The 26,565-nt window shown below is 42.8% G+C and overlaps 1 protein-coding gene across 3 annotated transcripts in view; it reads right to left on the reverse strand.

Moving 5' to 3' along the window:
- The window catches only part of LOC127211030 (lysozyme C-1), a 44,649-nt gene extending 34,606 nt beyond the window's left edge, over positions 1 to 10,043 (reverse strand). Inside the window, exon 1 of one of the 3 annotated variants that reach the window (XR_007833349.1) lies at positions 7,363 to 7,530. Coding sequence is in view for 1 of the 3 variants with exons in the window: in XM_051170859.1 (XP_051026816.1) it covers positions 9,871 to 10,006 (136 nt within the window). In the remaining 2 variants the exon portion in view is untranslated. Of the gene's footprint in view, positions 1 to 7,362; positions 7,531 to 9,870 lie in introns of those variants that run through there. The other 2 variants (XR_007833348.1, XM_051170859.1) reach the window with 2 other exon arrangements.
- Between the last annotated feature and the right edge of the window lie 16,522 nt (positions 10,044 to 26,565).

Below are 26,565 nucleotides of genomic sequence, written 5' to 3' on the forward strand. Positions count from 1 at the left end.
GTTATTAAGTGGAGTTGGGGGATCCCAGGAGAAGTTGGAAAGAGGTACAGGGTGCGGTGTCTGTGACTGAAAACTTTGCATACATGCATGGAATTTTCCAAAAATAAATACTTGACAGATTTTAACACAAGAATAGATATCCTAAGTCTAACAGATAGATACGACTCTATCGATATATGTGGTAAAATAGTTGAATAAGGTCTTCAAAAGCCTCAGAGACACACAGAGACTGTTCTCACAATCCTAAATTTCTTTGACAACAAGACAAGTTAACTCCTGACAACACCCAGCCAACCTCAAAGAGGATGATGAGCATCAAAGAACCTCCTTATGGAGATGGCTTCAAAGGTGGCAAACCAGCCATTGGGCAAAATGTCCTCGTTCCTGCCACAAAGAGAATCTGCCTAAAAATGGGCAACTTTGATGCAGGCAGAGTCAACGGCCGCACTAAGCCAAGTCAGGGTAAGCAAGTCCTCAATAGTTCCTGCCCTGTGAACAAGTCTGGCAGAGATATTAGGCCAGAAAGCTGAAGATGAGACTCCAGTGTTATAAAGCGTTTTGGGTGACTGGTGAGGCAGTAAACTGTCTTAGGTCAATTTGTCCATTTTGGAAGCTGCTAACCCACACTTCTGGTTCACTCAGGAATTTAAGTTTTATTCCTTCTCAAGTCTCTGAGGGGCATTGAAAACAAGATAGTATAGTTTTACAACCAATCTTAGTTGATTAGGGGACAAGATCGTCTTAGATTAAGTTATAAAGTTAAGCTATTAGAGTTGAGATAGGATAGATATTGAATTTCATTTGGAAATTTAGACCCAACAAGACAGGAAAGACACTTACTTCAAACTGGATGAATGCAGATGGCCAAGTCACTATGAATGTAACATGTATAGAACTCATTATTCTCATGATTGCCGCATGGTTCTCCCTGCTGTATGTAGTTTGTTTTATACATGTGTAATAAAATGAAAGTATTAATTTAAAAATTTTAAGACATTTGAATGTGCTCTAAGACCTCTGTTAAACGTAGTGAAATGGGTGCATAACTCCATGCTCCTCTCTGCCAAATGCAATGAGAGTATCAAAAAAAAATAATAATCTTTTAAAACATCCAGGCCAACTCATGCCTCCACCTGCACTGTTCTGTCTCCCATTGTTTGGGATGCTGCGGTGGGAATTCAAATGACCTCATGAGTTGAAAAACAGCTTGAGCACCACAGGGAGACATGGTCGCATAAAGAAAACCTGTGTGAGCCAAAAAGCACACAGAAGACATGAAGCTAGGCAGAAACAGCCACGGAACTTTGCAATCCAGAGGTGAAGGACAGGAACCTAGAGGGCAGAGAAGGACACGTAAGCGCCCACAGCAGGGAGAGCAAGCCTCTCATCTCCTGACACCCACGCAGCACTCAGTGACTGTGGACAGAAATAGCATGGCAGTGAGAACAGGGAGGCCAGTGGGAAGTCTCCCTGTGAAGGTCAAAGTTCCAGACCAGGAGCACAGGTTGCCGACTCTCCATACCTCAGAGAAGAGCGGCAGGACCGAACAGTGGAAAAGACAGCTGGAGACCCCGGACAGTCAGTGCAGGCTTGAGATTTGACAACAGCTCACTGGTTAGCTTCCGTGGGGGCCATTAGTCAGCTCCCAACCCTGAGAAAGGAAGGAAGCCAGGAGAGGGTTGTGGGGGCGCAGGGAGGCAGAAAGGAGTTGGGGGAGTGAAGATTTGGGAAACAGAGGAGAGAGAGCCACAGGTGAAGGTGGATATACAATAGAAAAGAAGTAAAATTATGGATTCTGAGCCTTAAGCCTCTCACTTGTCTCCTTCACCCCCTCTCCGCCCTTTCATTTTTTTTTTTTTTTTTTTTTTTTGGTGTTTATTGTTTTCACTTATTATGACTGAGTGTTCTCTCTCTTTCTCTCTCTCTCTCTCTGTGTGTGTGTGTGTGTGTGTGTGTGTGTGTGTGTGTACTACTTGCATACCTGGTGCCTACAGAGGCTAGAAAGGGCATTGGATCTCCTGGAACTGGACTTACAGGTGATTGTGGACCACTGTGTGGGTGCTAGGAACTGGGTCCTCCAGAAAAGCAGCCAGTGCTCTCAAGAGCTAAGTCACCTCTCCAGGATGCCTTTGGTGTTCTTGAGATCGGGATTCGCTTTGTAGCACAGGCTATCCTGCGGTTCATTTTGTGTTCCAGACGGTCATTGAATTGATGAGAATCATTCTGTCTCATCAACACATGTCCTAGGGTTACAGGGGACAGCAAACAAGATCTTTACCCAGCCTTTCTGTCTGTTTCACACAATTTTCTCCCAGGCAGGAGAAATGCCCAGTGATGCTCATGTTGGGCTCACAGGACTGAGCTGTGCTCAGCTCTATTTAATGTCACCCTGATCACAGATGGTCCATTAAGTTCCTTAGTCCCTAAGATTATATACAGTCAGCCAAAGATCACTAGATACCAGATGGAAGCCACTGCCTGAGAGACCAAAACAGAAGAGAAGGGACCAAGAGGAAACAGAACAAAACAAGTGAAAGAGATCAGAGAGACAAGGGCACCATGGTAAATGACCAAAGAACACAGAGAGACCTTCCTGTTTGCATTAGGCACTTTCCTATCACTGTGATATACCATAGCCCGGAGAACTGATAAAGCAAAGTTAACCTGGCTTACTTTTCCAGAGGGCTAGAGTCCACGCAGGCAGAGCAAAGGCATGGTGGCAGTGGCTGCTGCTGCAGCTGAGATCACAAGCTCAATGCACAAGGAGGAGGCAAAAAGCACTAACTTGAAGTGGTATAAGTCCTTTAAAACCTTAAACCCACCCCAAGTGACTCATTTTCTTCAGCAAGGCCACACCTCCCACTCCTCCCCACCACCTGGGGGGCAAGGATCCAAATGCTGCAGGCTTATGGAGGTCTTTCAACCACCACAGTGTTCATAAGTGAGAACATGTTTACTGAAAATAATAGTGTATCTCTCTCCTATTTGGGCTTTGAACAAAGGCAAAAGCCCTCTGCTGGCCGGCGTGTAGCTGCAGAGGACACTGGACAGTCACTGACTGCCCTTGTCAGTTGATAGGCTGCTGGGAAGGCCTCTGGCCCTGAATGACAAACTCATCTAGGCAATAATCATCATGAGCATCTCAGACATGACCATGAAAGATTGGAAGTAGTCTCTCCAGGATTGTTTTAAAAGAATAAAAATTAATAAGCTGGAGAGATGACTTCTTGGTTATGAGCACTGGTTGCTCTTCCAGAAAATCCAGGTTCAGTTCTCAGCACCCACGTGCAGCTCATAATGATCTAAACTCCAATTCTAGGGAAGCCATTAACTTCTTCAGCATCCTGGGGGAATGAGACATGTACAAAATGCACAGATGTACATGTAGGAAAAATAGTCATATGGAGGTCAGAGGACAAATGGCTGGAGTCCATTTTCTCCATCCATCATGTGCATCCTGGTTTTGAACTCAGGTAGCCAGGCTTGGAAGGTGGCATCTGTGATTCTTATTTCCTGACATTTGGAAGCTCTTAGATAGGGGTGCTGCTAGGAGATTTGAAGAGACTGCCATGCCTCACACTTAACCAGTAAGTGTTCTGAATTAGAATGTGAGAGCACAGTAACGTGTGCTGAGTCCATGCCTGGTTAGAATTCACATGCTATGCTCTCTTTGTTCTAGTTCTGAGGGCTCCTTAGCAGATGGAAACCACAGCTAGTGTACCAAATCCCACAGACAGTGTGTCTTTCCCAATATGTATTCCCTTGGCAAAGTGTAATTCATGAGGGCAGCATGGGAAGAGATCAGTGATTGGTAATAAGACAGGATCATGATTCAGTTCAGTAACCTAAAATAACTAAAAGCTAAATACTGTCATATGAGCACTCAGATACTGACAAGGTCTCAGTGACTAGGAAGTAAATGTATGGTGAACACGGTGTGGAAACACTGCAGAAGGGTGTGACTCAAGTGCTGGGCAGAACAGAGCAGAGCATTGGGGTTTCCACACATGTGGGACAGGATAGATAGGAAAGTCTCACAGCAGCGATTGTTTGCTTCTTGCATTTTTTCATTCCATATCTTCAGATCATGGTTAATAATCGGAACAAGAGAGAGAGAGATAATGGAAAGTGAGTAAATAAATCAAAGAAAAATGTAACACTGGTAGATGACAGAGCCCATAGCATTCCCACACTTAGAAGGGAAGTCACAATCTAAGAGCCAACGACTATTTGAGAGGAGACAGGGTGTGGGATGCTGGGAGGGGGTGTGGTGGTGGTGGGGTGCATCAGACGACTGGAGTAGACCCTGAAAATAAGAAGTTGTTCACTTTCTCAAGGATCTATTACCGAAGGAGGGAGGCTGGTCAGGTTGCTTTTAAATTTTACCCAGAAATATCCAGCTGGTTACGTGCAGGTGAGAATGTTGACACAGGCTATGTGCAGGAGAGGATGTAGACACAGGCTATGTGCAGGGGAGGATGTAGACACAGGCTATGTGCAGGGGAGGATGTAGACACAGGCTATGTGCAGGGGAGGATGTAGACACAGGCTGTGTGCAGGGGAGGATGTAGACACAGGCTATGTGCAGGGGAGGATGTAGACACAGGCTATGTGCAGTAGAGGATGTAGACACAGGCTGTTTGTAGGTGAGGATGTAGGCTCAATTCAGAGTGCCATGTTGACTTTTCCCAACAAAGAAACAATTTCCCCAGAGATACCACTTCAGAGGAAACAAAGACAAGGTGTGCATCAAAAATCGTTTAATGTGATATGTAATTTTCACAATGTGCTTAGTTTTGCTTCTGTGGCTTTTTGCTGCTACAAGCTCATCTGCCTCAGAGTTAGTTCAGATGCATGAAGCTACTTAAAGAAGGTAAGGACTAGCATAGTTCATTAATGTCTCTGAATACCCTCATGATCAGCAAGAGGCAGGGAAGGCTAACTCAAGGGGTAAAATGACTGACACATGGGTTGAGAATTTACTTCTTAAGCAGTGTACATGGGCCAGGTCCAAGAACATACTGTTTTGAAAGGTCACATATCTCCAGACAACAATGTCTGAGTTCAGGCCGTCTCAGTTGACACCAACTCAGAGTTCTGTCTCCTTAAAAACCCACCTTGCCCCCGACAGTGGCTGTTCTGTCTGGGTGCTGAGCCCACTCGCAGAGCCTTGGAGCCCACACAACTACCATTTTAACTCAGACCATCCTGTCTCTTGCAAATGGATTTTGTATTTTTATCCTACACAATGGCCATTAAGACTAATTTCAATGAAACTTAATGTGAGTCACTTCATTGGTGAAGAACTGATGTAGAGATATGCGTGTGATGGTCACAGTGCTGGACGGCTGTCCCCAGCACCCATTGCATTAGCAAGCTGAAAAAATGGAGGCTGGGCTTAACACAATGAACACAGTAGTCAGCCCTAAGCCCCTTAGGAAAAAGCCTCTATTTTGCTCCTGTTTCTCTTTAAATGCTGCTAGTTTGAAGGGGAAAACAAGGATTTTTGCTGTGATGTCCTACAGTGAGAAGGAGACAGCATTAGCTGAAGAGAAGCACAGCAGTTAGACTCCACAGCCCTGAACATACTGAGACAGATCTCGGTTTTGACAGTGGTTTCTCCATGCCACCCTGTGGAGGAAAGTGAGACATGAGGGTCAATGGTTACATCTGTGTCACACACATACTCAACCCTTGAGGAGAGGGAGGGGAACCATGGCACTAATGGAGTTTCACTCCAGGGCCAAGGTCTAGTATGAAACACAGACTGTAGGTGCAGCCAGAAATGCTACAGACTGAGGAGCCATGTCTACATGGCAGTTTGGTCCTCTCCAATCCCACAGGAGAGCACAGCATGCTGCAGGTCAGGGCTGCATCACATGTGTTGTACGGGTCACAGGTCCCTTGTCTGGAGGCCTGACAAGGAAGCAGTCATGGGTGGGATCTCACAATCTGCAGAAATTCCCAGAAAATTATGATGTAGGGAAAGCCTCCAACTGAACCCACAGTTCTCAGAATGACACTTGGGCCTTCGAGATTCTGACTGCATATATCACCAGAAGCAAAGTTCCAACATACCAAGCTCGAATGCCCTGTGGATCCCTCACAACCCTCTTTGCACATTGTGTGGCTTGAGTGATGTCATCCTGCAGTAGAGCTGAAAGACAAAGATGAGGAATGACAAGGACAGCCATAGAGCTATTTTCCGTTCACATCCAGCCAGCTTTCTTCTGTGACACTGAGCAGCGTATTTTAAAAAAGAATCATTTCCCAAATTTCCCTGCATCTGTGATTATTGGAGACAGCCATTGATTCTGTATGCGACATTGTGTCACTCTGTTTCTCAATCATAAAGTCTCTGAAGGCCTGGGTGTCCTTGAGCGGTAGGGGTGTTTCAGCATGTGCATGTGTTTGTGTTTCTAGGATCCCAGCACTGATGTAAAGAGAAGAAGCACTGCAGGAGGGAGGAGTCGCTGAGGGAGTGGGGCTGTCAGCTATGGTGAGGGAAGCCCCTCTTCATCCTCACACGGGAACACAGAGCAAGCAGAGAACTCTCACCTGGGCCTCTACCTCTGAAAATTCATCCTACAGAAAAACCAGGGGCTGGAGACATGGCTCAGGGGCCAAGAGCACTGCATGCTCTTGCAGAGGGCTTGTTTCCCAGCACCACATCCAGCTTTGGAGACCAGGCTGGCTTTGAACTCACAGATATCCACTTGTCTCTACCTCCCGGAGTGGTGGAATTACAGTCTTGTGGCACCCTGCCTGGCTAGGTCTATCTTTATAATTATAAGTTTAACATGTGTGTCTATATGTGTGCTGGTATTTACATCATTGAACCTGCACATGTATGTGTGTGTATGTAGAAGTCTGAGGTCTGTCCCAGGAGCTGTTCTGCAGGAACACTCCACATTTTTTTAAGGCAGAGACTGCCACTGAGAACTAGCACGCAGACCAGGCTGTGCTGGGTGGCCAGTGAGCTTCATGGTCTGCCTGTCATAGAGTCCTCAATGCTGTGGTTAGAAATAACTGACACCGATGTCAGCTTTATGTGGCTGCTGTGGGTCAAACCTTGGCTTAGGTGACTCTTCTGTCTGAGCTACCATCCCAGCCTCTCTTTATTTTATTTATTCATTCATTGATTTTGACAGCAGGACCAAGTGTCCTCTGATGTGTAGGCAGAGCATTCTATCACCACACTGCACCCTATCCTGATGTACTTCAGAATGACTTTTTAACAGTAAAGACAGTCTCCCTGGTTTCTGATGATTCCTTCACTGTTATGTCCCTTCACAGAACCTTTGCTCTTACAATGAGAGCAGATGGGTTGTTTGCTGTCACTGTAAACCTGCCTTGTCTTACCACTGCAGGGGATCCCACAGGCGTTCACTGATCTCGGGGTTTTGCCATCATCACACCAGTATCGGCTGTTGATCTGAAATATCCCATAGTCTGTGCTTTGATCTCCAGGGTTGTAGTTTGTAGCTTGTGTATTATAACCACTCTCATGCTGAGCTAAACACACCCCTAAAAGGAAAAAGAGTATTTATCAATAAGCAGCAACAGCAAGTGATCTATATTTGATACCACAATCTGCTCTTTGAGCTGTCTTTTAGAAGGGATTTACTTTATGAGCACAATCATATGGTTAAATTGTACACTAGGCTTCCACGAGTTCAGCCTGGGTCTGGCTGTGTTGCTCAGGGTGGTCTTCCACGTGATCCTCCTGCCTCTGCCTTTCAAGCAGGTGCAACTGATGTAACCAGTCAGCAAGTAATTTTCAAGTGCTGCAAAGAGAATCTTTTTGAGGATAAATCAGTATGTACGAGAATAAACAAGAATAGGTACTCAAAAGTTTAAAGTACTGCACTAAGTACTTTCTTTTCCTTTGTGAAGAGGAGGGCCACCTTTTCTTCCCACCATAACACGTGCCTCTCCCCTCAACAGGTATCCTCTGAGAAGGACAATTCATCTGACAAAGACAAATACCTGTCATCCAGGATTGCCAGATGTGTTCATGTTGTGAATTCTGTTCACACCAACTTGTGCAAAAACAGCATTCAGCCCTATGCTGTTATGAATTAACAGATCATCAGATCAGTGCCTTGACTTGTATTGCCAGAGACTTGCATAAAATACCAGAGTTGGAGGTGGTTGGATCATCCCTTGGCCAGTGATTTTTGAAGATCTGTGTCAGGGAGACCACATGTTTGCTCCAACTGAAACCTAGGCCTTTGGTATCACCCAATGAACACAACCCCAAAGACACACGCCCCTTCTGAGCCCTGGATGGCTGCCTCAGTCTCCAAAGCTTGGGTGAGCTCTAAAGGCCATTGTCCCTGAACTACCTTTGGTGGTTGGAGATAAGGTTGAACTGTACAAGAAGACCAGGGACGTTGCTTTTCTGTTTAAGTAAGATAAGGCCTGAGATGGCATCAAAAATTCTATGTCTCTCTGCCAGTGAGGACTGCAGAAGGCAAGAAGCTGAAGAAGCCCAGAGAATGGCTGCAGCTACCAGGAAACCAGCAGAGGAAAGAAACTGCCACAGAAGAAAGGAAGCCTGCTGCAACACTGTTGACACTTGCTTCATTCTAGAAAGAACAACTGAGGCAGCCTGTTTGATAAAAACATGGTTGAAGATTGAGACAATAAAACTCCAAATACATGAGCGTAGCATGCTGGCACACACCTTTAATCCCAGCCCTTGGAAGGCAGAAGCTTGAAGGTGGAGCTCTGGGGGTTGGAAATCGTCCTTCTGTAGGAAAGAGGTTCCAGGCTAACTGGGGCTACATATTGAAACCCTGTCCTTAAAAATATTACTATAGCTACTTCTTTCAGTGCTTTAACATTTCCCTGCTCTCATCTTTCTATTTAGACTAGAATAAAAAAGGACTTGTTTAGTAGATTTAATAAGTTAATAGGAAATATATAGGAAGATGAAAAATACTTTATTAACAAATTAACATTTTTCTCAGAGGAATACTCTTATAGAAAACTGAATTTTCATGGCACATTAAAATTATTTTTCTTTTTAGAAAACATGTCACTAAATATCAAATGTTGAGTAAAACTGTCAGTCTCTGCCTCAGTGTCCAGGTGTTAAGATGAGAGATGCATGCAGCATAGCAGGCTACTCAGCATCTTCTCTATAAGACTATTAGACCAAGAAAGGCTAGTCTATGAGTATATGCATCCATCTGTCTGTCTGTCTGTCTGTCCATCCATCATCCATCCATATATTCACTTACTCACTGAAAGTTAGTTATTATGTGGTAGCTGGTGGAAATGCATGTGAAAAGCACACAGTAACTCTGGAAGATTTTCCTCATCCACATGGGCCATTGTGTAAAACAAAAGGCCATCTCAGAGTGAAGCACAGAACTAAGTCACTTTATACTCAATTTCAGAGGACCTCCTTCATGTGGCCACTAGGGGCAAGTAGGATCCCTCTACTCTGTGTATGTAGAAAGTCCAAAAATTTGAAAGTTTTGATCTCAAGCTCCATACAATGGTAAGAGAAGTGAAGACAAATACTATGTCACCCAGGATCTCTGATCCCATGTTCTGATTGACTGAGTCCTTCCATCCTTTTTCAGCCCTTTTCTCATGGGCTGTTGAGTCTGAAGCAACTGGGAAACCTAGCGACATGCCAAGAGCACCTCAGGTCCTATTGCCTTAGCCTGGCCCAGAATCTCTATCGCATGGCCTCACCTAGCAGCTCTGATTCAAAAGACAAAAGGCGATGCTTTTAGTCAAATTAACTCAAACTCCATGAAAACACAAAAACGTATTGACTCCAGCTCCCTCCCTTGTCACTCATCATTGTCCCTGTTCTGGAAGCTTCGCTGGAGGTATCAAGAAGAGACTTACAGTCTGCCAGTTTGACACTCCTGTAGCCATCCATTGCACTTGCTTTCAGAGTTCTGGCGAGCTCACAGCGTTCAAAGACCTTGGCCTGGACAGTGACAGAAAGCAGCAGGAGTCCCAGGGTGAGGAGAGCCTTCATGTTGACCTTGAAGCTGGTTCAGCTGCTGGCTGATTAGAGAAAGCAAGCCTCCTATTTAAGCATTGTCCAAGTTCCTCCTTTGTCTCTCAGCTTGTGACTTCCTACAAAGCAGGAAGGTCCTACAGTTCTGAGGGCTTTAGCGGTGTACTTTCTTTTTCCAGAAGTCTGATGAGAGATGGTCTGCGGTCCATGAATAAGTGCACAGTACCTGTTTTAAATATCTTAGTGACATGCCTCATTAAGACTGGAGAGGCAGGGTGGGACCGGAAGAAGAGGAGGAAGAGGACTGCAGGAGGGATGTAAAGTGAAGAGGTAAATAAAGAAAACAAAATGTGGAGGGATAGTTTCTGAAAGAGGATTTTTCTTCTTATGAAGTTAGGTAACTAAAAGAAAAAGAACACTGATATTTGCAGTTAAAGCCAGCAACTACTTTTCACCAACATTCCTTCGTATGTGTGCATCCGGCATTTTGCACTGATTTCTTGCTTGAATCATTTTATGTATGTGGGTTTCCCCAAATAGGCCCACCACATACACTTGTTCTCTAGAGGGATATGTCACATGACCTCACATCGCTTAGCCATTCTGCTCTAGAATGTTCTCGTGGCTAGTCGTCATTTGTATTACTAGTATAGGGGAGGCTCCTGTGAGCTCATGCCTAGCTCCTTTTACATAACGCTTTGCCTCCCCTCTCCACATTAAAACCTAAGGTTCAAACTGAACCAAACACATAAATGTAGCTATATACAACCTTTACGTGTGATCCTTTCAGGAGCCTGTGGGTATTTTTGCTTTATACTTGTAATTTTACCATTTATTAAAGGTAAAACAAATGGGCATGCCCAGGAAATGGGTGTGTTTATTTTTATGGAGAGAGTTATATCTTTTTTTTTTTCCTTGTTCTTTTTTTTTCCCCCCCCCTGTGGGTATTTTTTAAGTAAAGTTTTCATTTCCTGATACAGAAAAGACAACAAACAGAATGTTTCTTTAAGCTTTTTGATTATTACCCACATTCTATGTGTACGGGCATGTGTGCATGCATGGCTGTGTACCCAATGTGAGCCTGGGTTCTCTAGAAGAATGAGTGCTCTCCACTACTGTGCCAACTCTCCAGCCCTTGTGGGCATCCTTAAAGTGACACTATCGGAAAGCAAGGGCATCAGGCCATGGATCTGTACTGAAGGAGAGACTCTATGTTACACATAAAGTCATCCCTCTGTAGTCATGGAATTTTCATTAGTGGCAGTTTCTGTGCTGATCACACAGAATCCCTCAGTACTTGTCACCCTGAGACAAAACAAATGCACTGATCTAGTGTGTCCATTAGAAAAGGAAGAGGTGGTATTGATGTCCTAAATAATTTGTCCCAGGGCAGGAGATATGAACATTAATAAGATTTAACCTTATTTTATTATTCCCTTAATAGGCTGCGCAAGGAGTTTAATAATAAAATGGCAATTTGGCATACTTTCTGGGTAGCGATTTGTCCCCAGGGAAATTTGCTATATACTACACATTTTATTTGGCAAATTGTATGCATTTTGCTATCTTAAGAAAGGTAGTGGTACTTCCCAGATTTTTTTTTTTTTTTTTTTATCATATTGCCTTATTATGTAGTCCTGGTTGGCTGAATTTTTGCGGGGATCCTCCTGCCTCTCTCTAAGTGCTGGGACTATGGACGTCTCCACAACACACAGCAACAGCTACCTTTTGCTTATTCTTGATTCACAATCTATTCAGCTGCCTTGTGGCCAAAAGTAGAAAAAAAAAAAATAATTCCTTATGCTAAGCAGTAGCGGCTTCAGGCTTAGAAGACAAAATCCATGAAGGCTCTCTTTGACTTTTGACTATGTCTAAAATGCAAAGAAAAAACAAAGATTTCACCACAATTTGTTTCTAAAGAATGGCCTGTGAATGGAGGGCTGGACACTTAGTTCTGACTCTGCTTCCTTGGTTTTTTTGTTTGTTTGTTTGTTTTTGTTTTGTTAGTTTGTTGTTGTTGCTGTTTTTGAGACAGGGTTTCTCTGTGTAGCCTTGGCTGTCCTGGACTTGCTTTGTAGACCATGCTGGCCTCGAACTCACAGCGATCCATCTCGTCTGCCTTCAGAGTGCTGGGATTAAAGCCATGCGCCACCACGCCCCCGGTTTTCTGCTCCCTTGTAAATGCCATTAAAATACTAATGAAAGAGTCTTAAGTGCGCGTGTCTGGTGGAGCTGTCTTTACTACCGCATACTCTGGAAGCTGAGGGGGATGACATTCACGTCTCCCTAAAGGCCCTGCCACAGAATGAGACTTCAGTGTCACAAGATCTCCGGTTCAGCCAGAGGTGTAGGAGAAAAGGATTTTCTCCCCCAACAAGTATTAGAGCTCTCTTAAAACCTCCACTCTGGCAGTAAACGGTTACAGCTCTTTTTGTAAAGCCACATTAGCGGCAGACTGTGTGGGTGAATGGCCACGCCAGACCGCGTTACTGCCCGGGTGCAGCAGCAGAGCATTCAGACAACTGCTTCATGAGCAGCCCATAACCGAGGCTCAGAGCTCAGAAACCAAGATAGGCAGAAGCTCAAAACTGGTTTCGTTCAGGCAGACAAAATTGCCTGTAGTGGGGTGGAGCGGCATGAGAAAAATGGGGCAGCGATCCTCACTGACACACAGGTGACAAGCAGAAGCTCACAGCGGCCAGTCGCACAGGCTGCCTGACCAGCAGTCAAGCCCCAGGGACCCAGCGATGAATTCTTCGGGGAGAAGGGGAGCCCTGTCTTCCCCAGAATAAATGATGAGTCTCAGATAGTCTTTGATGCTGGCCCATTTATTTCATGTGAAACAGGGACTTAAAAACCTGGGACAGTGGGGGACATTTTTGTGGATGAATGTATTTGATTGGCTGCAGCACTAGCGTACTGAGATGCCTCAGGAATTCCAGGTGCTTGCTGAACGGGGTCTACCAGGAGAAAGGGGGTTGATACTGTTTTTTTCCCTATGGACATTCCTCGGGTAGAGGATGTGGGGATTCGGGCTCCCCAGATCAGGAGAAGAGGGAGCCCTGCTGACAAAGGGAGTCATTTTTGCACCAAGCCCAGGGGCTATCCAGTAATGCCAGACTTCAACTTTTAACAACAGGGTCTACAGTGGGAGTTCATTTGAGCATAGGAGTTGGAGGGCAGCCTGAGAACCAACCAAACAAACGGGCTGGAAAGATGGCTCTGCAGTTAAAAGCATTGGCTGCTCTTGCAAAGGACCCAGGTTCAATTCCCAGGATCCACATGGTGACTCACAATCATCTTTAACTCCAGTCCATGGGATCTGACACCTTCTTCTGGCCTCTACAACACCAGGCACACATGTGGTACACAGACACACATGTAGACAAAACATCCACATACATAAAAATAAATACGTATTTTTTAAGTATGTAAGCTAACAAGGCAATGGAAGCACAGAAGCTTTGAGGACAGACAAGAACCAACAAAACACAAAGAAACAAACAACCCTTTTGTGATCAAGACAGAAAGATGGTAGTTTATGATATATTTAGGATATAAGGGAACTGACACCTAAGAGTGTACAGAAAGGAAAGTCAAGGAAAATCAAACTGGCTCTTGACCTACAACCTAGAAAATACGAGGCCAGTAGAAGCCACATTGTATGACAGTCTATCAGTAGTATGGCTGGTTGGAAGTCTCTGTGTGGAGCAGCTAAAGCCCCAGACAAGAGAATAGATTGCTGACTCTTCAGTCTGTAGTGAAAGATTGGAGGTCACTCTCTGAGATGATGGACTTGGCAATCATTCATTACACAGCTGTGGGTCTAAGATGTAGGCTGATGGAACAATGCTGCTTGAATTCATAAGGTATTTTTTTTAACCAAGCACTTAAAAAGAAAAAAGAGGAAGAGGGGTGAGGCAAGTGAGTCACAAGAAAAAGGCAGATGTTAAATAGGAAAATTAAACAAAACTCTACATCCCCTTACCACTTCCTTTGATGTTATTGAGGCAAGTCCCCACTCTAGTGCAAACTCTGCTGGAACTCACCATGGAGTTCACCTTAAGCACCCTGGGATTGCCTGTGAGCCACAGAGCCCCTCACATTGAATCGGCCCCTTCTGAGTTCTGGGCACCTTGATTTCTGTCTGTCACAAGTATCTCCCAGGCAGGAGGCAGTAGGATCCCTCTCTGGGATCCCTCTCCAAAGCAGAACAAAAGACATAACTGTTGCTAACCTTCAGGCCCAGAAGAGCAAGCTCTGCTCATTTCCCTCTGGCGTACCCGACCCTGACCACAGACTTTCCATTCAGCCTTGGAGCTTAAGACTGTTTACACTCAACCAAAGTTCACCAGACACTGGCTGGAAGCCAACGCCCAAAAGAGCAAAACTGAAAAGAGGGGCTAAACAGTAGTTCCCAATCTGTAGGTCACAACCCTTTTTGGGGGGCGGGAGGTGTCACCACAACATGAGGAACTGCATTAAGGCATTAGAAAGGTTGAGAACCACTGGAAGAGGAAATGGAGCAACACAAAATAAAATAGGAGTCACAACGAATGCTTTGGCAATCAGAGAAAATATCATATGCATGGAACAAGCGAAGATTCTGTAATAAAGAAATAATCAGAAAACAAACATATAAATTATAAATCAGATCATATTTAGAATGAGATGGGAAACTGGAAAGGAGATAGTCCATGGGAATCCCATGAATAAACTCTTCTGCAAATGGCTTTTTGTTCCATGACTCATGTTCCTAGAGCCCGACAGGCAATCTCAGATGTTTCATTCTCTTGTGATATTATTCCCTCAATCCTATTTTCTACGAGTAGTAAATAATTAAAGTTCCTGTGGGCCACCATATAAAGATGTGGGGGGAAACTGCATGAAAGCAAAACGCCTTTGAAAATCCTTGATGTGGCAAGACAAGATCCCTAGTGATGCTGAATCCAGCCTTTGGAATGCATTTTGTCAGAGTGAAAATAGTGTTTCGGTCCTACATCCTGTGATATATGCTGAGGACCTCCAGAGACCAGGGTAAGCACATGCCCTCCATTCATTCCTCAAAGGCACTACCCCGGTGGGGTTTGGGCTCAGGGGTCCGGAGGACCTACCCTCACCTGCATTGTGGCAGTAAGGATGCTAAGAAAAGATACAGAGGAGGTGGAGGTGGGACAGCTCCTTCTGATCAACTGAGAGAAAACCAGATGCTAAAAGGTCCTTTTTCCACTGTGGAGCTATCCTCCATCTGTCTGGACAATGATTTTGTGACACAGGACCAGCAATTGGGTCAGATTTGCTTCCCGTCTCAGTAAGCCTTGACCCCAGCCCACATATGGCATTTAAATGGCTCCATGAGTCGCACTGGGTTGATTAAAAAAAAAAAAAAGCAAAACATAATTTGGGTTCACTGAATCCAAACCGGTGTATTTTTATTAAAAGCTAATAATCACTTTCTGGCTTTTTATTAATCAATAATGTAGCTGAAACTGCTCTTTCTGAAAATTAGATCAAGATGCTGGCAAGCTGGGGTCTTCTGTCACCTTGCAAGCTCTGGGTATCACTGACTTTTAAAGCTGGCTATCATCTGGTTAGTATTGCCTTTTGGGTCAGGTTTATTGTAAGAAGAAATTACATTATGCAACATATTCTAGAAGACTAAGCAAAAGGAATTAGCTAAACTGCATTGCTAATACTGCGCTTCAGTTTTGAGCAAGACGTGTTTAGAAACACGTTGCTTGATTAACTAGCCTGAAAGACAGCGGCAGCCTAGTAAGATCCTGCTGTGCATCGATCCCCAGCCCTCAGAATTTGCTGCTGCTGCTGCTGCTGCTGCTGCTGCTGCCCCAGATGCAGATGTAGACCACAGTGCCCTGAAGCTCACCTACATGCCACCGGAATGTCAGTCGTATTTTGAGAATGTGTCTATTGCGTTTTCCCGCTTGCAACTTTCTTGCTTACTAGTCTTAAGAAAGTACAAGTGTTGCAAGTTACTAAAGGAGCTCAGGGAGGGTGGTCAGTAATGTGAAAGGAGGCAGTGTGGAAAAGGCAAGGAGGAGATGGCACACACGTCTGAAGGAGTCACCAAAAACAACTGTAAAAGTAAAAAACATTTCAGTACAAAAGATAGTGGTTGTTAAGAGACTTCTGTAGGTATGTTTGAAATGTGAAACCCGTTTAGTGAAAAACATGCTTGGTTTTAAGCTCTTAACTAGCTTTTAACAGTTTTCTGTATTGGGCATCTTTGTATGTTTGTAATCTAACTCTCTCAGTGGACAAGGCTGATTCCAAAGTGTTTAACCAGCAACTCCAGTTGACTACACAGGCCATTTCCTTGTTCCTCAGGAACCAGAAAGTTCTTGCCTTCGTAGAGTTTGTAGCATAACATTAGAGGGACTGAAAACAGCTTTCAAGTGTAAGTTGTACAAAATGTTAGGCACAGTATCTGTGCGAATACACAGAAGTGATAACCTAGTGAGGGAGGTTCCATCTGAGACCTCCATGGCAGGCATCCCAATGAAAGAGGTGTGGAAATTTAGGTAGAGTGAGACTGTAGGGGCACGTTTTAAAAGGCCAGAGAAAGGACTGGAGAAATGGATCAGAGCTTAAGAACATGGTTGCTCTGCAAAGGACCAGGGTTTGATCCTACCACACACATGGTTCCTCACAACCATCTGTAACTTCTGTTCCAGGGGCTTCAGTGTCGTATTCCAGTCGGTGTGTGCCAGACACACACATGCTGCGCACGCGCGCGTGTACACACACACACACACACACACACACACACACACACACACACACACACACCTAGACAAAACATTTAAACATATAAAATAAAATTAATCTTGGAAGAAAACAAATATCATGGCAAGAAAAGGCTGAGGAAGTCATTGAAAGCAGTGTAGGGTAGCTACTGAACAGCAAGGAAGATGAGACTGAAGAGCCAGGGCCAGACCTAACCACTTAGTCCTCAAAGCAATGGAATCCACAGCTTAACTATCAAAACTACATAATTACAAATGAAAAAGAAACAATACTTATCAAATGTTCAAAGGGGAATTCACTTAAATTTTAAAATTCTCACAATCCATGTGCATGAATATACATTTTACAGAGGAGTAATAGGTATATTGAATGGGTAAAGTATTTTGCCCAAAGAAATGCAGTGAGTGGCTTGGGCTTAGATTCAGGTCATCTCATTCCTCTCATATCCACCACACAACTTTGTAAAACAGAACTTAGAAGGGAATAAATTCTTTTGGGACTGAATTTTAACCCTTGACACACTGTAAGGTGTCTATCCACGCCAATTTCTGTCCCTACCACCATTCTGCATATAATATATCCATCTGTATCTACCTGTGTATCATCTGTCTGTCTGTCTGTCTGTCTATCTACCCATCTATCTATCTATCTATACTTGTATTTTCAAAGACATGTGTTTCCAGGCTTATGAGTTTATCCTGTGGTTAAGAACATTTGCCTCGCTTGCAGAGAACCAGAGTTCAATTCCCACATGGCTCACAACTGCCTGTAACTCCAGTCCCAGGAAATGTGACACACGATTCTGACCTCTAAGGGTAGAAGGTATACATATGGTGCACAGGCATACATACAGGCTACATCTAAGCTGTCTGTTTTCTTTTAAGATGTTTGTCTACTGCTAGGGGATACTACTAAGAATCTGGAGAGATTATAAATATCCTTGCTGTTGATAGAACTGATTAGTTCTGATGGCCTTTCTTATGAATGCTTTCCCAATTCTCCATTGTTTCTTAAGCTTTCAGGACCAAAGCAAACAGAACTTTGGCTGAAAGTCTTCCTCTTTGTACATTATAAACAGATGTTTCCTTCCTACTTTAGTCTTGTTATAACATCCCCTTCCGAATTTTCACAATAACTGGATATTCCCCATTAAGAAATATATTGGAAAATCATAGTGCAATCTCTAGCTAAATTTTCAAACATGTTACGAAATCCAGTCTTGTTTGCAAAGATCTGAAATGTTCCCGTTTTTGTTTCCTGTTTTCAAGATTCCATTTCTGTATTAAATGTAATCTTTATATCTGATGTTCCATATAATCTTTCCATTTGTGTCTGTGCAACAGTGTACTCATTAAGCTCACTTTCATTAAACTAGAAATTGTTTATTTCATTTTCTAAATGACTTATAATTGCAGTACAAACTGGGGAAAATGAGGAAATGGTCACAAACTTAGGAAGCAACATAAAATACTTTCATTTCTTCTCGTTCCTCTTTTTCTTGGTCCTGGGGATCAAATCCACAGTTTTATTCATTCTGAACACCCATTTTACCACAGGGCCACATCCTCAGCCCAGCTTCTTAGCAACAGTAATTTGTATGTATTCATATAACAGAAAACGGTCCCCTCTTTCCTTTTAACATCACTCAAGGTAACTGAACAATGACAGTCATGGTGATTTAAGGTTCTCCTGTTTTCAAGTCCTTGGGATAAAGCACAGGTCCCCACATATGCTCAGCAAACAATCCACCACTAGGCTAACCCTAGCTCCTAAGCTAGTCAGGTGCTTGCTCCAGCATCTTGCCCCTCTGTTTCTCTCTCTTACATTTCTTGGAAGTATCTAGTTGCTTGCATGGGATAGCCTACTTCTTAGTTGAGTGGATATTGAACCCACAAACACAGCACTATTTATATGCTTTAAAAAGTTTTTGTAAGTAAAAGGTTTTTATTAGGGGCAAAGACACACACACACACACACACACACACACACACACACACACATACACACACACACACACAGAGCAGGCACAAAGAGAGAAAAGACCACAAATAAAGAAGGGACTTGGGAAACTGAAGCCCAGCCTCTCCTTGAGAGATTTTTGGGTTTGTTTTGTTTTTAGCCTTTGAAGGGTCTTCCTCCTCTAACTTAGGGTTAGTCAGTTTGAAGAAAGATTCACCCAAAACTGTTGTGTAAACATGTCCTAATATGGCCTTGAACTTGTTGAGCCAAGGTCTCTACTGGTAGGAGAAAAGCACATAAGGTCTTTGTTTTAAGCAACTGGCTTTTGTCTCAGATCAGAAGAGTGAGGAAGAAGTCAGCCATCTTGTAAGTTGACCATCTTTATTACCTAATCATGGCCCCTCTCCCTACTTGTCTGCCTTTCGGAGAATCTAACTCCTAGTCCTTCATTTTCTCTTCTCAGAGGTCACCTTAACTGTTAAAGGTTTGGGGTTGGCACAAATTGCTTCTAAGCTGGCAAAGAAGATGATGATTTAGAAGGGATGATATAGATGACATAAGTTGGAGTGCCTCAGAAGAGAGCCAATCTAAAAGGCCATGATAAAACGTGACATACAGCAAAGATCCAGACTGTAAGGCAGTCCTGTGATGGCAGCATGGATTCTTGAAGTGTGTTGTGTGAGGGAGGAAGTATGTGTAACATACAAAAAGTGAAACTCTTATTACTCCTACAATTTCTATTGAAAGTAGTTCAGAAATAGTTGTGGGAGCTTTGCCCTTCTTAGAGGAAAAGAACAGGCTAGAAAACCATCCAAAGTAAGCAGGCTACCAGGATGAGACTTGATAGGCTGTGTGACCTTATGGTGGGGAAAAGGGTCTCCTTCTGTCACAGACCTAGGGGAGGGGAAAGGGGTGAAAGAGGGAGAGAGGGAGGAACAGGAAGATAAAAGTGAGGGGATAACAATTTAGATATAATCTGAATAAATTAATAAAAAGGAAAAAAGAAAACCATCCAAAGAATTCTTGGCAGGCTTTGCCACAGGGGTAGCAAGCCCAATGATTCTTTTTCCACTGCTGTCCATTGCAAGATGCATACCTACCCTGAGAGAGGCCATTGGTTTGGCTTAAGAACTTGAGATTTTTTTTCACTCCAGTGTAAACTCAGAAGTTGACCATAGACTTTCCTCCATTACAACCTAAGGGGGACATTAAGAAACAAAGATAATGAGAAAATTCTTTGACATTATGATTAACATAAGTCCTACTTAGTAAGATGATGTGTAACCATATAGCTGGCTGGACCATGTAGCAGAAGAAGAAGAAGAAGAAGAAGAAGAAGAAGAAGAAGAAGAAGAAGAAGAAGAAGAAGAAGAAGAAGAAGAAGAAGAAGAAAGGAGGAGGAGGAGGAGGAGGAGGAGGAGAGAGAAATGGTCCTTATATCTTGATTGATATGTTTTGTTTGCTAGTTCAAAGTGCAGCTGTGCAAAAATTGTTTGCTACATCAGATTCCTGCATGTGGAACAAATGACTGGAGACTCTATAAGAGAAGTCAGTTAAAATAATTGTTCTGTTAGCCACACCCTTCCAGCTATAGTGTCTCTGTTCATGTACCAGACATAGAATCTAATTGATAATCTAAAAGAGAAATATAATGCCATTGGGTGTGTGTGTGTGTGTGTGTGTGTGTGTGTGTGTGTGTGTGTCTTAGTAGAAAAATTAAAACAAGTCAACCTATTTTTGCAGGCACAAGCAACATATGAAGACAAGCTAGAGAAGTTAAGACATAAACAGAAACCTTTAATATGAACCCAGATGGAGCTCAAAATAAGAGACCTAGAGTCTGAATTCTTTAAAATGAAAAGTCAAGTAGAATATAATCAAATAGAAATGAAAAACTATAAGCAGCTCCACCTAGAAGATGCCAAAATTAGAAAACCATTGTCTAGCCAAGCGTGGTGGCACACATCTTTAATCCCAGCACTCGGGAGGCAGAGGCAGATAGATCGCTGTGAGTTCAAGGCCAGCTTGGTCTACAAAGTGAGTCCAGGACAGCCAAGGCTACACAGAGAAAACCTGTCTCTAAAAACCAAAAAAAGAAAAAGAAAGAAAGAAAGAAGGAAAATCATTGTCAAATAAACTAAGCAAAACAGACAAAAGGCTAGCAAAGGTCAAGACCAAACTTCTCCTAGACAGAAAACAGAAGAGAGCTTCACACTACAGCACTGTTGATACAAAATCTGCCCTGGAGACCACTTGTCCTAGAGACCTTAGTAATGAATATATAGCAGGGCCAAGCTATAGCTAGAGGTCTTTGATATCAAAGGCTCAGTGCTTTAATTGTGAGAAATGTGGACATTTAAAACAAAACTGTGAACAAGGCATCTCTATGAGCAATGGTTTTTCTAAATATAAACCAGAAAGAAGATCTAGGCTTCCAGGAGTGTACAGGCAATGTGGCACAGGCAATGTCCAAGAGAGATAGCCAAGGCAATTTCTTGCTGTCAGGAAACAAAATAAGGGGCCTAGTTCCATGCCCCACAGCAAAAAGTACAATAAAGTGGCCTCTTGTCAGGCAGGAAATAACAAGCAGGCAAAAACAAAACAAAACAAAACCCAAAACTTCAACTAATTATTGCAGATCTAATACATGTTACTGTAGACAGTGCTGCTCTAGACTTGGCCATAGATAAACATCTTATACTATCCTCAAAAATTAAATGTTACCAAAATAACTACTGGAGTTATGTTCCTTTGCCCTCAGAGACAGTAGGAATGGTCTTAGGAAGGAGCAGTTTGACTTCCCAAAGATTCATTGTGCATTCTGGAATTATAGACGAAGACTGCAAAGGAGAAATTAAAATAACGTATTATGTAAAAAAAAAAATATGCAATTTAATATGGGTGATAGGATTGTTCAGCTGTTACTGTCTCCCTATAACAAAGGCAAAGCCACTCCAATAGAAAAAACAGGAAGGCTTGGAAGTACAGGAAAACATGTATTTTGGCAAACGGTTATTAATGATCAGAGGCTAAATTAAAGTTGCAAGTGAATGACATTGAAAAAGGTTTGATGGATACAAGAGATGATGTAACTATCATTGCACAAAAATCTTGGGATTCAAAATGGCCACTTCAAATGGTTTATACCCAGTTTCTACAAATTAAAAAGTTATCTCTGATAAAACAAAGTGTGCAATGGGTTAAATGTGTGGGACCAGAAGGTCAAATAAGAAAGTTAAGGCCTTATGTTGCTGACATAGCCATAAATTTATAGGGACGAGTTTTATTACAGCAGTGGGGAACTCAGATTAATATTTCCTCAATACCAGAGGCAATCCCTCAAATAAGAGGTGAAATGAAAGTTGAGTTTGGGGGAAGGTATTGAAAAATGTCAACCAGAATAACCACAGACTGTACAGGTTGTCCAAAAACAGGACACAACAGGGATTGAGTATCCAAGTTTATGGGGGTTACTGCTAAAAGTATACCAATGACTCTACCTTAAAATGGTTGACATTAATCCATACCAAAGTAAAATATTTAAGACTAGTAGATTCTACTTTTTTTTTTTTTTTTTTTTTTTTTTTTGAGACAGGATCTCTCTGTGGTAGCCTTGGCTGTTCTGGACTCACTTTGTAGACCAGGCTGGCCTCGAACTCACAGTGATCCACCTGCCTCTGCCTCCCGAGTGCTGGGATTAAAGACATGTGCCAGAATATGCCTGATTGTAGCACCTGGATTAGGATTACCCTGATGTGTGAGGTAATATTCTGAGTCAAGCCTTAGGTTAACAGTGATTTTTAATTTCTGTTCACAGGTTTTTGGTCATCAAACAGTTTAACTTGCTTCCTTTGATACACAGATGTTCAGGTTAGAAGGAAAGGTGTCTAAGGGGACCTTCTTTGTTAGAGAGAAGAAAACAAAACTGCCATCTCATTAAGCCTGCCAGATGGTACACTGCACCTTTAATCCAGCAGTTGGGAGGCAGAGGCAAGCAAATCTCTAAGAATTTGAGTCCAGACTGGTCTACACAGTGAGTTCCAGAACAGCCAAGGCTACACAATGAGACCCTTTCTCAAAATAAACAAACCAACAAATAAACACCAGTAGCTCAACAGTCACACTCTCCTATCCTTCCAAAGTTTGGCCAATTATACCTGCCTTATGAGTTGGTGGTCCTCAAAAGAAATCATGAAAGGAGGTCCCCCAAAATGTTATCATCTAGGGGTCTTAACTGAGGTCATTTTCTCGGCCAGTTAAAGAATTAAAAGGCAAGAAAATCTTGAGCGTGATGGATAGGAACAGGGAAAGTCTCAAACATAGAAAGCAGGAGCAGAATCAGGTGGCCAAGAAGGGCTTGTATTGGGGTTGAGGAAACCCACATACAGAAAGCACACAGAGAAAAGGCCCTCTGCAAAGAAGAGGCAAGACTTGGCCTTTATCTTCCCCTAAAGGCTAACTAGTCTGTAGATGAGGCTGCTATCAGTGTCTCACACATTCCTTTTGGAGAAGAGTGAACTGACTGATGAGAATTTCAGTACTGCGGACAAACTGGACTGTTACAGGTCCAGAGGCTAATTGCCTTTACTTGGACTACTTTTAGCCTCCCAGAACAGTCATTCCTCGCCCACCTCTGTTTTGGAACTAACATCCTGTAACTAACTGATAAAACCCTTTGGAGTCTATTAACTTAGCAGACCCACTGGCTTCCACCAACCCAAAAACTAAGAATGGCATCAGATAGTATCTTAGGTTTATAGGAAAGCTTCCCCCATCCTGCCATAACCAAGTCTCTGATGCACACATCAATGTCTTTAAACTTGCCTTGATTTACGACTTGTCTCAAGATAACCAACTAATACACAAAAAATATTAAGTATAGTTATAAAGTATTGTGATATAAATCTGAATTTATGGGAAGTTATAACTAAAAAAGAAAAAAAAAAGAAGAACTGGGCTGAGGCTGAGGCTCACTGGTACATGCTTGCTCAGCATATGTGAGGCCCTGGGTTAATTCCCCAGCACCACATGAAAGACAGCAGGATCTAGAAACCATGACACAATCTGAAGGTATCTTTTCTGAAAGCCAGGGTAATCCCTAGTATTATTATGCAATAACACTGCATTCAGCCAAACTTCTTAACAGGATACTAGTTTAGAGAAATGCAAGCATTCCTTTTAATGTACAACATTAAACTATTACTACATTTCAGCAACCCTTGGGTGCTTATCAGCGATTATCTGTTGTAGATAAAAGTGAAAACCCATTCATATGTATGCATCATATATACAATGCACCACCAAGTCATTACAATATAGTGGAGTGTTTATGATTTTAAAGGCTTATTTTTATTATATGTATATGCGTGTCTGTGTGGGTATGTGCATGTGAATGGTGTTGGACACCCCCACCCCTAAGCCAGAATGACAGGCTGTTGTGAGCTGCCTGACATGGGTGCTGAGACTCAAACCCAGGTCCTTTGCAAGAGCAGCAAGTACATTTGACTCTGCGCCACCTCTCCAGCCCACACGTCATGTCTTGATTGATTTACTGGGCCTTAAAGGGGCAATGGAACTATGATTTACAGTTCCATTCCTCCATTTCTCTGAGAAATTTTTATAATCTAAAGATAAACAAATAAACTTTATCAAGTGTAAATATAGTTTTGTAATAATACAGAGGAGAGGAGAGATAAGAGATAGCAACAGTACAGAATTATTTCTATTGCATATATGGGAAGACATAAAGTGGAGGAAAAACCTAACTTGAAGGAGCCAGGGCTATAGAGAGAGAGAGAGAGACCCTGTCTCAAACAAACAAAAATGTGCGGTAATAGACTTTCCCATGTTCTATATTTAGGGCCTCTCTGTTGTGAATCCTTAACACTTTTTTTTTTTTCAAAGAACTAGCACAAGTGAATGCTTTCCTACATTGTTTACACACTTAAGATTTCTCTCCATTGTGAATCTTTTCATGGCATCTAAGGGGACTGTGATAAGGATATTGTTACATTGTGTAGAGGCATACGGTTTCTTCTTTTACATATCTAAGCAAAATTCTGTGTACTGGAGGGTTCCCAGGTGTCTTACATTCACTGAGTTTCCTGTAAATCCTCACGTGCTTCTGAAACCATTCAGAAGAGATGACGGTGCTTCCCACATGCTCCCTCATGTATGTGGATTCTCTGCTTACTCCTCACACTCATATAATTTGTGTCCTGTCTGAACATCAATCATCAGTTTGTGTGGTTTTTTTTCCTTTCTGGAATTATCATAGGTATCTCCAATGTTCTAGCCTTCCTTGTTTTTTATTGTTCTTGGGTTTTGGTTTTTTGTTTTGTTTGGGGGGCGGGGTTGGGGAGTAAGTATCCAGGTTCCTGTGACATTCCTTCTGGGAAGAACCCAGCAAAGCCCATTCCTCCAGGGTGAAGCTCACAGCCACCTTTTCAAAAGCCATATACTCCTTTCAGTAGTAATCCTTAATATTTTTTTTTCAAAATAATTTTTTAATTAATTTATTTTTGTTACATGTCAATGGTTATCCCATCCCTTGTATCCTCCCATTCTTTCCTCCCTCCCATTTTCCCCTTACTCCCCTCCCCTATGACTGTGACTGAGGGGGACTTCCTCCCCCTTTATATGCTCATAGGGTATCAAGTCTCTTCTTGGTAGCCTGCTATCCTTCCTCTGAGTGCCACCAGGTCTCCCCCTCCAGGGGACCTGGTCAAATACAAGGCACCAGAGTACGTGTGAAAGTCATACCCCACTCTCCACTCAACTGTGGAGAATGTCCTGTCCATTGGCTAGATCTGGGTAGGGGTTTGAAGTTTACGGCCTGTATTGTCCTTGGCTGGTGCCATAGTTTGAGCAGGACCCCTGGGCACAAATCTGCCTATCTTAATGTTCTTCTTGTAGGTTTTTAGGATCCTCTGGATCCTTCTACTTTGCTATTCTCCCATGCTTCTCTCATCTAGAGTCCCAATAGGATGTCCTTCTCTCTGTCCCAGTTTTCTGGTAAGAGGAATATCAAATGGCTGAGAAACACTTAAAGAAATGCTCAACCTCCTTAGTCATCAGGGAGATACAAATCAAAACACCTCTAAGATTCCATCTTACACCCATCAAAAATTCAAGCGACACCACATGCTGGCAAGGATGTGGAGAGAGAGGAACACTCCTTCATTGCTGGTGGGAATGCAAACTAGTACAGCCACTTTGGAAATCTATCTGGTGCTATCTCAGAAAACTGGGAATAGGACTTCCTCAAGACCCAGCTGTTCCACTCCTTGGAATATACCCAGAAGATGCTCCAGCACACAACAAGAAACTTTGCTCAACCATGTTCATAGCAGCCTTATTCACAATAGCCAGATCATGGAAACAGCCTAAGTGTCCCTCAGTAGAAGAATGGATAAAGAAACTGTGGTACATTTACACTATGGAATACTACTCAGCTATTAAAAACAAAGAATTTCCGAAATTTGTGGACAAATGATTGAGCTAGAAATGATCATAATGAGTGAGTTAACCCAGAAGCAGAAAGACTCAAATGGTATATACTCACTTATATCTGCATACTAGCCCAAGGACCATGTCCCATGAAAGCAAATCTGAGTTTGAGACCAGCTTGGTCTACACAGTACTTTCCAGGGCAGCTAGGGCTACACAGAGAAACTCTGTGTCAAAAATAAAACAAAACCAAAAAACCCTGGGGATCTGAAGCAATGACTCAGCAGTTTAAAGCATTCATTGTCCTTTCAAAGAACCAGCATCGGGCAGCTTCCATCTTTTGTGACTATAGATCCAGGAGATCCAATGCCCTCTTCTGACCTCCACAGACATTTGTATGTGTG

This window comes from Acomys russatus, chromosome 28 (genome assembly GCF_903995435.1).
Source record: "Acomys russatus chromosome 28, mAcoRus1.1, whole genome shotgun sequence".
Taxonomy (NCBI): domain Eukaryota; kingdom Metazoa; phylum Chordata; class Mammalia; order Rodentia; family Muridae; genus Acomys; species Acomys russatus.